Source organism: Nicotiana tabacum, chromosome 15, assembly GCF_000715075.1.
Source record: "Nicotiana tabacum cultivar K326 chromosome 15, ASM71507v2, whole genome shotgun sequence".
NCBI lineage: Eukaryota > Viridiplantae > Streptophyta > Magnoliopsida > Solanales > Solanaceae > Nicotiana > Nicotiana tabacum.
In genome coordinates this window covers 80676890-80691237 of record NC_134094.1, presented here as the reverse complement: position 1 = coordinate 80691237, position 14348 = coordinate 80676890, and the positions used below count along the sequence as shown (strand labels likewise).

The window sequence follows — 14348 nt, the reverse complement described above, 5'->3', positions numbered from 1 at the left end:
AAGCAGAAACTTGGGAAAGTTTTTGGACCATTATGCGGTCCATTATGTGGCCTCATAATCATTTCGCGGGCTGCACAATACATATCGCAGATCCAACACAAAAGTTTTTGAAGGGAAGTTCTGCGGCGCATTATGCGACCGTAGAATAGGTCTGCGGAGCGCAGACCAGTCACAGAGTGAGGCAGGAGTGCCCAGTTCCGGAGGGCCATTATGCGGTCTATTCCGCGGACCGCAGAAGCGTTATGCGGTCGCATATGCAACCGCAAATCTGCATCGGGGCTTCAATGTTTTCTAACTTTTGAACCCGATCCTATCTCGATAATTAGTCGTAAGGGACCATTTTTGAAGGGAATATCTGGTATTTTTAGAGAGATGGAGTGCCCTAGAGTGAGAGGTGAAATCCCTAAGCTAATTGTTCATCCAAAATCTTGCTCAAGCCTTGAAATTCAACAAGAAATCTCACAAGGTCTTCAACCAGGAGGTAAGATTCTAGCCCTAACCTTGAATTTTGAAATTATTTTTGGGAATAGGTAATGCAGAGGAAGGTTTTGAGGATGAGGGTTGTTGTTTATGCATGCATGTACATTCATGAGTTGTGGGAAGGTAGTTGAACTCAAATGGGTAGACCTTGGGTTGTGGGGTGAAGAAAATCCTCCATAGGAGAAGCTAGAAATAATAATGCCCACCTAGTGTTTGATAAAATGCTAAAATGAGTTGGGAACATGAACTCCTTCCTAATTTGTATTCAATTTTGCTATAGCTCTAAATAGATCAAAGTTGCTAGGATTTTCGGAACTGTGTAGTGAATTAAGGAAAGCTCAAAGTGAGGTATGTTGGCTAAACTCCTCTTTTAGAATTTAACCCCACAATGCCCTTGTAAGTCCCGTGTTGCTCATTATAAATTGATTATTTCGAATAAGCCTTGTGTCAAAAGATATATGCATTCAATATGTATTCCAAATATTCTTGTTATGTTGAGTTACTATTTGAGAAGGTGATTTAAGAATGAGTTGTGTGTTAATACGTTATGACTTGAAAACGTGATTCTAATGAAAACTAGCATGTCGAATTGTGTGAGAAATCACATGTTCCTAAGACCCTTAATTTGGTTAGTTGCTCAAATGTGTATTTAAAGCCTTGAATAGAAATGTTTGTTGTTGGCAATCCGTGATGATGTTTGAAAATGAAACAGTAAATATAGAATATGAAATACGTCCAACGTGCCAACAATGACTTTATTTTTGGGGCCATTAGTGCCAATGAAACAAAAAGGCAAGAACAGGATGTTGAAATGCGTTGTGAATCCTTTTAAAAATAAATGCTTTGGGAGTATCGTTTAGTCACCGAGGAAGGGTAGGTCAAAATAACCTAACCCCGAAACTACACGTGCCAGTGTAGGAGTGATTGAGGGGTAAATCCCCATGTTAATGTGATGAGGTTGTTTCCCCTTATATGGGATGAGAATGATGTGTTGAGATGTTTCCCCTTGAATGAGATGAGATTATTTCTAGCGAGATGTGATGTGATGTCGACCCACACGACATTGTAGTGAGATGGCTTAGCCGAACAGACTGAGATCGGACGCCATGCCGTGTACATGATGTTATTGTGAGTGGATGTCTCGGGGTGAGATGGCTTAGCTGGTCGGGCTGAGATCGGACTCCTGCTAGAAACACAGGGGTGTATCGGTGCTAAAGATCTCCCAACTTAAAATACTGAAGCCTACTTGAAATTTACCTTTCCCCTAAGTTTACACCTTGATACTGTTTGAGTCTCTTATTGATTTCATGTTTTCTTCTCCGTTTACTGTTACTCGTTCTATTGAGAGGGTGTTTAGTTTTACATACTAGTACTATTTCATATGTACTAACGTCCCTTTTGCCGGGGGAACTTTATCTTTAATGGATGCAGGTGGTTCCATAGCAGGTGGTATTGATCAATGATAGCAGCACACCCTCTCCTCAGCTGACTTGGTGAGCCCCACTTCATTTCGGGGTCCTGTATCTCTTATCCTTTGTACATAGCGTTTTGAGGTATAGCCGGGGCCTTGTTGCCGGCACTGTCGTAGCACTCTTTTGTTTCTGTTAGAGGCTCCGTAGACATAGTGTGGGTTGTATCTTGTTTTAGAAAGGTTAAACTAAAAATGTTGTAGTCGTATCATCTGTTCCACTTTAACTATGATTGTATAGTGTACTATTTTAGAGACTTGTTAATGACATAACTAATGGAAATGAACTGGTGTTATTCACATGCCTCTTATTGTCTAATTAATGAAATGTATTCTTCTCTTTTCATGGGTGAGTTGGGTAGACGACATTGTACAAGCTTGCTCAATCGGGGTAACTCTGTTGAGCGCCGGTCACGCTCCCCGAGTTCGGGGCGTGACACTAGATAGACTTTCCATCACTCTTTGTTGAAAATTTCATTCCTTTTCTTCCTTGAGTTTTATTTTATAGATACTCGGCTCATTTCATTAATCTCTATTTTCCTCCTTTTTGGGCTCCTTTTTGTTCACATTACTTGCTTTTATTTCTTTCTCTTTCATGAATATCATTCATTTTCTCTCTTTTTAATTCCTTGGTACCTCTTTTAGATTTTTCAACTCTCCCCCCAAACTTAGGTTTTGAGCCACGTACTACATATGGGTGCTTGAAGGTTCTGGTGCCAAGAGGAGATCATGATCAATACGTGAAAGGCTTGTAGCAAGGTTACCAAAGGAGAAAGGCAAAAGGCTCAAAGGGGGTTGACTAGGGATAATGATCATATGGTGGCAATTGAAAGCTTAAATGGTCCAAGAAAATCCTACAATCATCTTTCAGACCAAGCAAACTCAAAATTTTACCTTGAAGCACATTCGGGCTAAGCTCTAGACTATCCACTCAAGCACTTGGACTAGCAACAAAATTTTACCTCACCTCCCATGCAAATAGACCGTAAAAGAAGATAGAGTCTAAAAATAACTGTGGCATTAAGAAAACCAAAGGCTTATTATCAATAACAAGAAATAAAAGCATAATATTAACACTACCAAAACAAAACTATAGATTACTATTGAATGTATCAAACTACTAAAAACTAACAAAATAAATCATCCAATTATTATATCCAATGTCATCAATTTTATCCAATCAAATCAAATTCTCCACCCCTCAAATAAAAGTAAGCATTGTCCCCAATACTTAACAAGATAAAATCAATGAGCAGAGGGGTGAAAAAACTCCCTAAGCATCCTCAGTCATCTGGGTATCACCAGGAGAGTCAGTGCGAGCTGACTCATCTAAATGGATAGTATCATCATCGTCCGTGGAAGCTGCCCGAGATATGAACATGTCACGCACCACAGAAGCAGTGCTAAATATAAAGCAGGGCTCCTCAACATGAGTGGTAAGGGCATCCTGAGAAGTTTGAGCTGGGTGTGGCTGTGTGGGATCAATTAGCAAGTCGAAGGGCAAGTTGCATGCCTTATCTATCTGTATCACTTCAGCCCGTAGTGACTCAACAGACTTCTTACTGGCCTGAGTCTTTCGCATCTTCTTCACCTGCTTGGTCAGCCTCTCTATCACTGCACCATGCTGAACCAATGTGTCCATGATCACCTTCTAGTTGTCCAAGATCTGAGCAAGCTTCCACAAAGTGTCAGAAGTGGTTGGCTGTGTAAAGAGATGCCCAGAAATTGCACTAGATAACTCATACAGCTTGGATGTAGCTGTCTGCATATAGTTTTTGAGACTCACCAACGTCTGATAAGCCCGTAAGGCAGATAACAGACCAGTAGGCATAAGCACATGCCTCAGAGCTAGTGTAGGCAATGGAGCGGGGGCTAATGATAGCTCAAAAGTAGTGTCCCTGGCATAAGTAGAAGGCTCAGTTGAAGATGAAGAGATATCAGAAGGACCGGAAGCTGCTACTACAAGCTCATCAGACTAACTAGTAGTAGTGGAAAGCTGGCTGCTCCTCTTTGACTTGGGGTTCCTTGGTTCTTGTAACTTAAACAGATCAAAAGGGCCGATTAGCTTAATCTTGGTATCAAATGGTCTAGACTCCACTTTTGCATCTGTCAAGTATTTTGTGATGGTGCTGCGGTACTGGTAGGAAGTGTTTCCCTGTTGTGCTACAAGAGTAATATTGGCCGACATCAAAGCACCCGCATTAATTAGGTACCTGTCCATGTTAGAATCCACAAGCACTGCCCTCTTCAAAGGCAGATTGTTTTAATTCAAGCATGGGTACACAAATGTCTGCCATCCCTTTATCTCGAAGCTCAAGGTCTTGCAGAAGATTGGAACTATGGCACCTATCCAAGGAGGGATAGGACATGGTGCAAGAATCTCAGTAAGCCACGGTCGGACCTCCTCCTTCTCAGCTAGTTTGAACAGGTACTCCTTTGCCTCAACATCCTCAAATCCCATGTAGACATTTAGAGTTCTTTGATCAAATTTCAACTTAAGGTTGTGCACCTTGGTAACTTTGGTCCATTTTACAATGTGCATAGTGTTGATGTAGAACTCTCAGACATGATGCTCTTTGACATCAACCAGCCCTTCAATGAATTGCATCCAGCCTTTTCTTTTTGTGAACTGCTCAAGGACTGCCAGATTGTAGTTGTCTAGATCCTTTGTGAGTAATTGCCTTTCATGAGTCAGGGATCTTTCTTGCCATACCTTTTTTGAAGTCCACAAATGCATTGTAGCTTAAGAACCGGTCTTCCTAGACCACCTTCTTCTTGGTTCATTCTTTTCCATCCCTTGCAACCTTTCCCCATTTTTCGTTATCAAGGGAATCATCGGAATCAGAGTCTGGTGCAGCTGCATTAGACTCATGGCTAGTGCTGGTTGTGCCATGGGAGGTATCCTGAATGTGGAAGGCTCAGCTCAGGGCTCAAACTCTCCCTGTTGTTGAGACTGCTCCTCATTCTGCTCTTCACACTGAGACAATGAGTTACCTTTAGAGTCCTCCTTAAACGGTACATAGGAATCAGTGTCTGATAGGCTTTGATCTCTCCCTCGGTCGGCTGTTTGCTTCTTAACAATCATCTTCTGTACACTAGGTGTCAAGGCACCTCGACCTTTGCATTTCCCTTGGTTACCCCAGCCTTTTTATATCTACGCCTTTCCTCTTAATCGTACCATTGTCTTTTGACACACACGGAGGGTTGTCAATTGTTATACACGACATTGACATGAGGTACATGGTAGTTATGAGTCACTATAACAGTAGGGGAAATCATAAAAACAGGGGAAGTTCATTGTCAAACATGCAGAGGGCAAGGTGGAAGTAAAGTCCGCACAATTCCAACTGCGATCCACAAAGTGGAAGTACGGTCCGTAAAATTCCAAGTGCGGCCGCACTTCTGCACCGAGGCATCAGATTTTTATAGAGTAGTCTCTGAAAGATAGTGCGGACACACTTTTGTGGCCGTAGAAATCTAACAGCGGTCCGCACTTGAGTAAAAGTACTCAGGTCACAGAGAAAAAGTTCTCTGAAGGACAATGGACCTCTCTTTGCCGCCCGAAAATTCCTATCGTGGTCAGCATAATAAAATTTTGGCCGCAGACTTGTGTAATTAGCCAGGAAACCAAAACCAGCAATTGCGGACTGCAAAATTTCAAATGTGGTCCGCACAATCAAGAATTAACGGACATAGTTAAGTACGAAGTTCATTTAATTTTTAGGTTATGTAATATTTTTCAATCCAACTAGGTGACAGATCAAAGGCATGATAGCAAAAATCTTAACCCATTCTAAGTATGATTTTAAAAATACCTCATTCTTAAGCTACCCCATATGGAATCAGATAGAGGGATGTAACATAGATGACCTAACAAGAAGTTAAAAATCAAAAAATTCAAAAGAAAAGTAAAAAAGATCGAAGTGTTGCATACCAGATTGTGCTAGTGCAAATAGAATTATTGGAATATGAAGGGCTGTGTGTGGGAAACTATGTGTGCAAAGGGGTCCTTAGTAAAAGCTTTGTTGGTAGATGAAATGGTAAAACGTGTAAAAGGAGCACCTAATGTTCTATTTATACTTGTTCCTGGGTCGGGTCAGAGAGAGAGTAAGTGAGGCCGCAAAATCCCAAATGTGGTCCACACTTTGTTATCTGAGCATTAGAGAACTTGTAGTTGTGTGGTCCGCACTTCTGTCAACTTGTTTTTAGTGACCTCTCTGAAGGTGATCTTCTGTGGCTGAAAAATTATGTCATAGGCCGCAAAATTAGCTCTGCACTATTGCGAGAAACGTTCAGAGGCTTCTCATTTTAGCACTTGGGCTTCCACTGCATTTGCGGTCCGCAGTCAATTTTTTGCTGCCCATAGTCCATCTTGTGCGGTCCGTAGAATTTCATGCAATTCCATATCTTTATCCATCTCCAAAAACCTAACACTGATTACTACAACACACTTCAAATCTGGTTAAAAAAATAAACAACATCTAAACTAAAAGAGAAAATGGACAAGTGCTTGGGTTGCCTCCCAAGAAGCTCTTTATTTAACGTCGTCGCACGATGCAATGTCATAACATTCGCAATTGAAGTACATAACTGCCACCACGTGGATTTCACCAACGTTTCCCAAGTAATGCTTCACTCGATAACCATTGACTCGAAAGATTTCATTGTTCTTGTTTTTCAAGTCCAAAGTATCAAAGGGCGTCACACTAACAATTTTAATTGGACCACTCCACTTTGATTTAAGCTTCACGAGAAGCATTCTTAACCTTGAGTTGAACAACAACACTAGATTACCGGCCTTGAACTCCTTATTCCAAATATATTTTTCTTGAAGGTACTTCATCTTTTCTATGTACAAGGACGAACTCTAATATGCATGGTGCCGGAATTCATCCAATTCATTCAACTATGCAACCCGCAAGTTAGCGGCTACATCCCAGTCAAGATTTAGTTTCTTCAAGTCCCACATTGTCTTGTGCTCTAATTCCAGTGAGAGATAGCAAGCTTTTCCAAACACCAAATGATATTGAAATATCCTGATAGATGTTTTGTAAGTCGTTCTATATTCCCATAGAGCATCGTCAAGCTTCTTAGACCAATCTGACCGATTTGCATTCACCATCTTTGACAAGAGACTCTTTATTTCTTGGTTGGAGACTTCTACTTGACCACTTGCTTGTGGATGAAAGGGGTTTGCCACTTTGTGAGTGACACTATATTTTTCGAGCAAAGTGTCAAAAGCCTTTTTGCAAAAATACGATCCTCCATCACTTATGATTGCCCGTGGAGTTCCAAACCTTGTGAAAATGTTCCTCTTCAAGAAAGTAACCACATTTCTAGCCTCATTATTGTGTAAAATAATGACTTCAACCTATTTAGATACATAATTTACCGCAGCCAAAATGTAGGTTACCACAAGAACTCGCAAAAGGGCCCATGAAGTCAATGCCCCAAACATCGAAGATATCAATCTCCAAGATGGTTGTAAGGGGCATCTCATGTTTCTTTAAAATTCCACCGCCCCGTTGGCATTCATCACATCGTTTTACCAAATCATTTGCATCTTTGTAAAGAGTAGGTTAATAGAAACCAAAACTTAGGACATTAGCTACCGTTCTTGATCCCTCATGATGACCACCATAAGGTGAAGAATGTCAAGCCCCAAGAATATCACTTTGTTCCTCGTCCAGCACACATCTCCTAATCACCCTATTCGTGCAAATCCGAAAAAGGCATGGTTCATCCTAATAGTAGTCTTTGCAATCCCTCTTGATATTCTTTCTTTGGTTTGAAGTGAACGCTTCCGGAATGATACCGATGAAATTTGCCAAATCCATGAACCATGGTATCTCTTTCATTGAAAGTGCCAAGAGTTGCTCATCGGAAAAAGAGTCATTGATCTCAAAGCCATCATGTGGCCTCCCTTCCTCCTCCAAACGAGACAAGTGGTCTGCCACTTAATTTTTACTTCCCTTCTTGTCTTGGATGCCAATATCAAACTCTTGTGACAAAGGCACCCATCTAATCAAACGAGCTTTCGATTCCTTTTTACTCATAAGATACCAAAGTGACGCATGATCTGTATGCACAATAACATGAGTTTGGCACCATAAATCCCCGGCAGGCAGCGCCAAAAATTGATAATGTCCAAGTCACACACCAAATAAGAGAATATGAAATGGTCGTTACAATAATAATAACCCAACACGAGTCAAGGTCAAACCTCAAGGAGTTTAGTATGGGTGTTATGATAAACGCTTAAGTGAGCAACTTGAACTAACTCAATTTAACTTTCAAATTAAAGTGGGTATCAATTTCACTAATTAAACTAATAAGATTTGTGACTAAGCTAGCTGACAAGTAATAATCAAAATATTTTTGAAGTCTTATCAAATGGAGAAAGGCCTAGGGTTGTAATCTTAATCTAGGTAAAAACGTAATGGGTAAGGTCAATTTATGATTGCTTGATAGATCGGGATTGTTATGACTCTCAACACTCAAGTACTCACTTAATACCACTCGCTTAAAGAGTGATTATGCTCAATTTAGCTTTCTCAAGTCCAAATGGGTAGCTATAAGTGCAATTGAATATGATTTCAAGTTAGATTATCCCTGTCTCTAGTTCAAATTCGTTAATTAAACTAGTCAATAACTCAACTAGTTTAATTTTTTTGTTAGCCAAGTTTTCCTAGACTAAGTTCTTCTTTCTCAAGTAAGAACAAGGTCAAAAAGACATGAATCAATATTTGCAACCATCAATTCTAACTTTAAAGCATAAATAAAGCTAAATAACACTAACCCAATCAATAGCAAGCAATATATTAATAAACCATAAGATTTACGCATTAGGGTTGACTCACAACCCTAGATAAAAATCTAGCTACTCATACTAAGAGACACAAAAAGATGAAAATAAGAAGAAATCAAAGACATAAAACCAAAAATAAACGAAAGAGTAGATGATCTTCTACAATTGTAGCTCAAACTTGCTCCAAATAGCTAAAAATAACTAACTCTTAGTTGCTACAATGATAAGAGGCCCTAAAAAAGTCATGAAATTCTATTTATAGGGATACCAAAATCTTTGACAAAAATGTCCTTCAGAAGGTTCTGCGGCCGCACATCAGCTTTTACGGTTCGCATTTTGTTGGATTGACATTGCATGTGCCTTCAGTGGGAGAAGTTCTGCGATCGCACTTCAGCTTTTGCGACCGCACTTTAATTTCTGCAGACAGCATTTGAGGAGGCTTTAGACTTGTTCAACTGCTCATTCTCTAATGTTTCAAGCTTGTTAGTGTGAACTTGTTCTGTGGACCAAGTGCAACCGACATTTTATTCTGCTGACCGTACTTCTGCCAAAAGTCCCTGAAGCTTCAGTTCTTCCTCTACGGCCGCATTCTTTATTTTGCGGACCACACTTGCTTTTATGGTCGCATGTGTAGTTCTTCGGACCACACCTTTATCAGCACTTTTTCTCTTTATTGAATTTGGCTACAACATCTCCTTTTTGAGTCATTTTTCTTCTTTGAACTTACATTTTCCAGCATACCTGGAATTCAACCATTGTTATTAGATTAGGAGACAAAAAATGTACTTTCGGATTAAAAATTATAACAAGAAGGTACTAATAAGTTGTTAAAATCCATACTTATCAGTAGCAACGGAGTAATACCCAAGTCGAACATCTTCAATCTATTTGAAGCCAATAAATTCTAGCACAAATGGTGTACGGGCAGCTGGTATAGCACACAACCAATAACTATAGGCAAGGAAAATAAACAATTGCAAGAGACACCAAATTTAACGTGGAAAAACCTCTTCAATATGAAGAGTAAAAAAACCACGCTCCAAAGATCCACTATATCATTGAGAGAGCTATAACATTTCTCCAAAATGTCTACAATATCAATGCCAGACGTTGAACAACAATAGCAACAAGCTTGCACCAAAACAAGTCAAGAAAAGGAGAGAAATCACCAAAAATATAGCTACTCTTCACGATCCACAATCTGGAGCTACAGGATACCAAACCGTGCTCTGTCAGTTCTCACTTGAAGACCAAGATGTGAAAAACACTCAGTTCAAGTTTCAGCTTGATTCAACATGAAATGATATGGGAAACACCAAAAGAAGTTGGGTGGTTGGAGGTATTTTTAGCAAACAAATCTGCACTCTTTTCTCTCTTTTTCTCTAAAGTGTGCTCTCTCGCAGTTTCTCTAATCCCTAAATCAGACCTAAAAGGTCTATCAAATATATGGGCCAAAACTAAGATTGAGCTGGACCAAAAAGTGTGCTATTTATTTATCCACGTAGGAAGGTAAAAAGGCCCAAAACCCAACACTTCTTTCATGAAAAATATGCCAACTATTAACATGCTGGCTATCTTTCTCATATTCATGCCATTTGAAACGTAAGGCAGGTAAAGCTGTAGGAACCAAAAATCTATACTCCAAGATGATCATATCTCCTGCCTTTAGACTTATCAAACATTCTCTATGTCTTATCTTTTTACGAGTTCGGAACCAAAGTGTGGTCTTTTTGGACTCAAACGACAAAAATAGGTGAAAACAATGGAATATTATTTTATATATAGCGCGGTTATTCACTGTGCTATACCTTAACGACATATTTGTCCGTTAAGGTATAACGCAGTGAATAACCGCGTTATATTTGAACTTTCCTGCCCCACCAATAATTCATATGCCCTTTACTGACCCACAAATAATTCATATGGGTATAGCGCATACAGTATACGCGCTACATATATAGAGCCCATTATGCATGCGCTATACCTCAATTATTGTACCCATCGGACTGGTTTGTTTCTTATTTAAGGAGTTTCATAATTTGGTAAAAATCCATTGATGATCCTTTAGGTCTGCCGAAATATTTATTCGTTAAGTTATTTTGCATTTTATCATAATGTACGAAGAGCGAAAAATTAGGGTTTTATTATATTGGGGGGGTGAGGTTGTGGTGGAGAATAACTCAGTACGCTATAGTTGTTCTCTAGGGTGTTATATTAAGTTTTCACTTACAATGGAGTATGTTAGATTGGTATCATTGTTATGTAAAAAAAAATAAGTGTGAGGAAACGTTCAGTTAATATTAAAGTAACCGAAAGATATTTATATTCTGTTACTCCGCAAGGGATTGCTTGTTTTGCTGAGTTTAACATCGAAGACAATGAAACTCTGACAAATTTTGAGGACTCCGGATGAACACCGGGAACTTCTTGTGATAAAAATGTTGGAAGTGTACGCCAAGGCTAAAGGCATTCACAATATTGAGGTTCCACAAAATAGGGATATCCCTCAATCATCGGGTAATTTTTTTAGAGCAGTTTTATCCGAACAGGTTCCGGATGAAAAAGTTTGGCCAGATCTAAACTTATCTCCACGGGCAAATGAGGAGCGAGGACATAATTTCTCCCCAAGTTTACATAATCCACAAGCCGAGTGGTAAACATCAATTTTCCTTTGTGGTACGATGTTTATTTTTATGTATAGTATTTGTATTAACACTCATATATTCCACAGGGGGTACCGGCCAGATATGAATTTTACAAGTTATGAACCAACAGACAGTTGGAATATGCCTAGTTTTGGTGTGTTGGATCATGATGGTCCATCCAGGAGTCATCATCAATAGGATAATATGCATCATGAGATATAAAAAGATTATGATTTGTAAGTTAAGTAATAAAGTTTATATGTAATGTTTGGATGAATTTGAGAAACTCATTATTTTATTGGTTGTGCGTTGAAAACGAGCAACTTAAAGGTCTTGTCCTTACTCAATTGCCTGAAGACGACATATTTAATCGGGATATGGCAGATGCGCAGAGTCAGGAAGATGATAGTGATTATGATAATAACACTGATGAGTCTGGAGATGACACACCCTTCCTTGATGAGGGTGATGATAATGAGGACGAGAATGATGAACCTGATTTGACGAGAGAGCATGCTCCACCTCCTGTTAGACCAAGAGTGTACGAGTTCCATGTGCCATTTCATTCAAGGAAGATTTCCTACCTTGATCAGTTGCCAAGTATGCCGAATGTGGATGCCTTGACAAGGGATCTTGATGAAATTCGGACAGCAATGGGGGATAAATCTAGAGCAACAGTACTGTCAAAGAATATGCTTTTTGCTGATAAAGCGCGCCTAAGCAGGGCGGTGCGAATGTACAACATAAAAGAGTGTCATGAGATCGTGGTTCATGAGTCATCTCCGGAAGTATACAAGGTTATTTTTCGTAGATGGTTTCAAGGTTGTAATTGGATGTTGCGTGCGAGAAAGTTGAAAACAAATATGTGGATTGTGGGGAAATACATTGGCACCCACACTTGTGAAATGGACACATTCAGTGGGAATCATTTTAACTTGAATGTTGACTTGATTTCTCTTGTCTTGATTCCACACATTTAAGCGTCCATAAGGTACAAGATCAAAGAGTGTATAGCATCTGTCCACCAGGTATATAGATGTACCATTACCAAAAGAAAGGCATTTCTCGGGTATAAACGTGCGTTTGAAATTGTTTATGGTAACTGGGATAAGTCCTTTGCCGTTCTACCCAGGTACATGGTTGCATTGCAATACTTTAACCCCGGAATTGTTGTTAAATAAAATCTTGGGCGGAGTCCGGGAATACCAGAATACATATTCAGATATGTGTTCTGGGCATTTAAACCAGCCATTGGTGATTTTGTATATTGTCGGCCGGTAATATCCATAGACGGCACTCATGTCTATAGAAAGTATGATATTAAGTTGTTGATCTCCGTTGTAGTAGATGCTAATGGAAGTATATTTCTCCTAGCATTTGCTATTTGTGCCAATGAAAGCCAAGAGACGTGGACATTATTTTTGAATCACTTGAAGGAGCACGTTGTCAGACAGCGTTCAAGTATTTGTCTAATATCTTATCGGCATGGCAATATTTTAAGATCTACACAGAGTTTGCGTGCATGGCAGGAATCGTATGCCTACCACCGTTACTGTGTTAGGCACTTGAAGGCCAACTTCCAGAGGGCTTATCCGAACAAGAACTTACATGATTTAAGGTTGATGGCTGCAACAGATCACCAAGAGTGTAAATGTAGGAGGCGAATGGAATTAATTTGGCAGGAAGACCCAGAAGCCTATCATTGGTTGATGCGACATGAGCTTAACAAGTGGACTTTGCATAAGGATGGTGGTAGAAGATGGGGAATTTTGACTACAAATGTGTCAAAGTCTTTCAACGGGTTATTGAAGTCTACACGTGGATTGCCTGTCACTGCCATGGTGCGGATGTCATTCAAGCAGATGGCAGAGAGGTTTGTTGAAAGATCTAGAGGTGCATCATCATTGATGGAAATGAGTGTTGAATTTATGCCACAACCAATGAAATGATTTGAGAAATATAGGAAGCGAGCACAGTGGCATTCGTATTTGCAGTATTGCAGCGAGCGAAATATTTTTGAAGTTCGCACTGGTCTGCATCACAACCGCGAGAATAATACACACACCGTCAATGAATCCAGAAGATTATGCTCCTGTGGAAAATGGTCAATCTATCACTTTCCATGCTCACATGCCATGAAGTGCTTTCAACATACATATTTTGCGGCAACGAGATACGTTGATAAAGAATATAGTGTTGCTGCCTACTTAAACACCTATGGTGGACAGTTGCAGCCAGTGGGTGCTGAGTATCATTGGCCGTCGGAACCATTTAAAATGGTGTGTAACAAGGATTATGTGCACCAACGGAAAGTGCAAAAAAGAATGCGGATACGGAACTAAATGGATGTTGGTGATACCGTTTGTGCGTGTAAATGTGGCATATGTTCCCAAACAAGACACGACCGCCGTAAATGTCCTTCAGCTGGTTTGGGAAGCAGTGGTAATTTAGCTCCAGGTGGCAGTTCATCCTATGTGCCCAATTATCAAGGATAAACGTAGTATTTTATTGCACTATTTTTGTTATACCAAATGTCCGTAAATGTTTAGTTTGCAATATTTATGAAATAAAATTATGTTTCCAATGGGGTTAAATCTAATTGATATTTAGCATTAAAGATTCAATACAACAATTTAACATACACCCCAAGAAATAAATAACAATTTTCATTCGCCATTATCATCACTGTCTAGCACTATTTTATTGTCACTGTCTTCAGCTTCTTCGTCAACATCTTGTACGCACCTTTCCAGACCGAGGGCATCGTAATTTAGGCCCCAGTTGACACACATTTCTCGTATTTCATTGCTATCACTAATAAGACCACTTTCTTGATTTCTACAATAATATGGGACTCCTACATCCAACGTTTGTGGTAGAAACTTAGGTAGTCCCTCTCACTCGACAATTGTTGGGAAAATAGTATAATCATTATCTCTATATAATT

At 39.6% G+C, this 14348-nt stretch overlaps 1 protein-coding gene and 1 long non-coding RNA gene across 3 annotated transcripts in view; one reads left to right on the top strand and one right to left on the bottom strand.

Annotated features, from left to right (window-relative positions):
• LOC107816984 (importin subunit alpha-4-like) overlaps positions 1–14348 on the top strand; it is a 47719-nt gene that overhangs the window by 19108 nt on the left and 14263 nt on the right. The window contains exon 9 of one of the 2 annotated variants that reach the window (XM_075230917.1): positions 1912–2248. The exons of the other annotated variant lie outside the window; for it this stretch is intronic. Within the exon in view, the coding sequence (XP_075087018.1) occupies positions 1912–1936 (25 nt within the window). The 3' untranslated portion in view covers positions 1937–2248. Of the gene's footprint in view, positions 1–1911; positions 2249–14348 lie in introns of those variants that run through there. 2 annotated transcript variants of the gene reach the window in all.
• Positions 8754–10812, bottom strand: LOC107775437 (uncharacterized). The gene is made up of 2 exons (XR_001645751.2): positions 9597–10812; positions 8754–9497 (listed from the first exon to the last, which is right to left on the bottom strand). It is a non-coding gene; the product is annotated as an uncharacterized LOC107775437 (long non-coding RNA).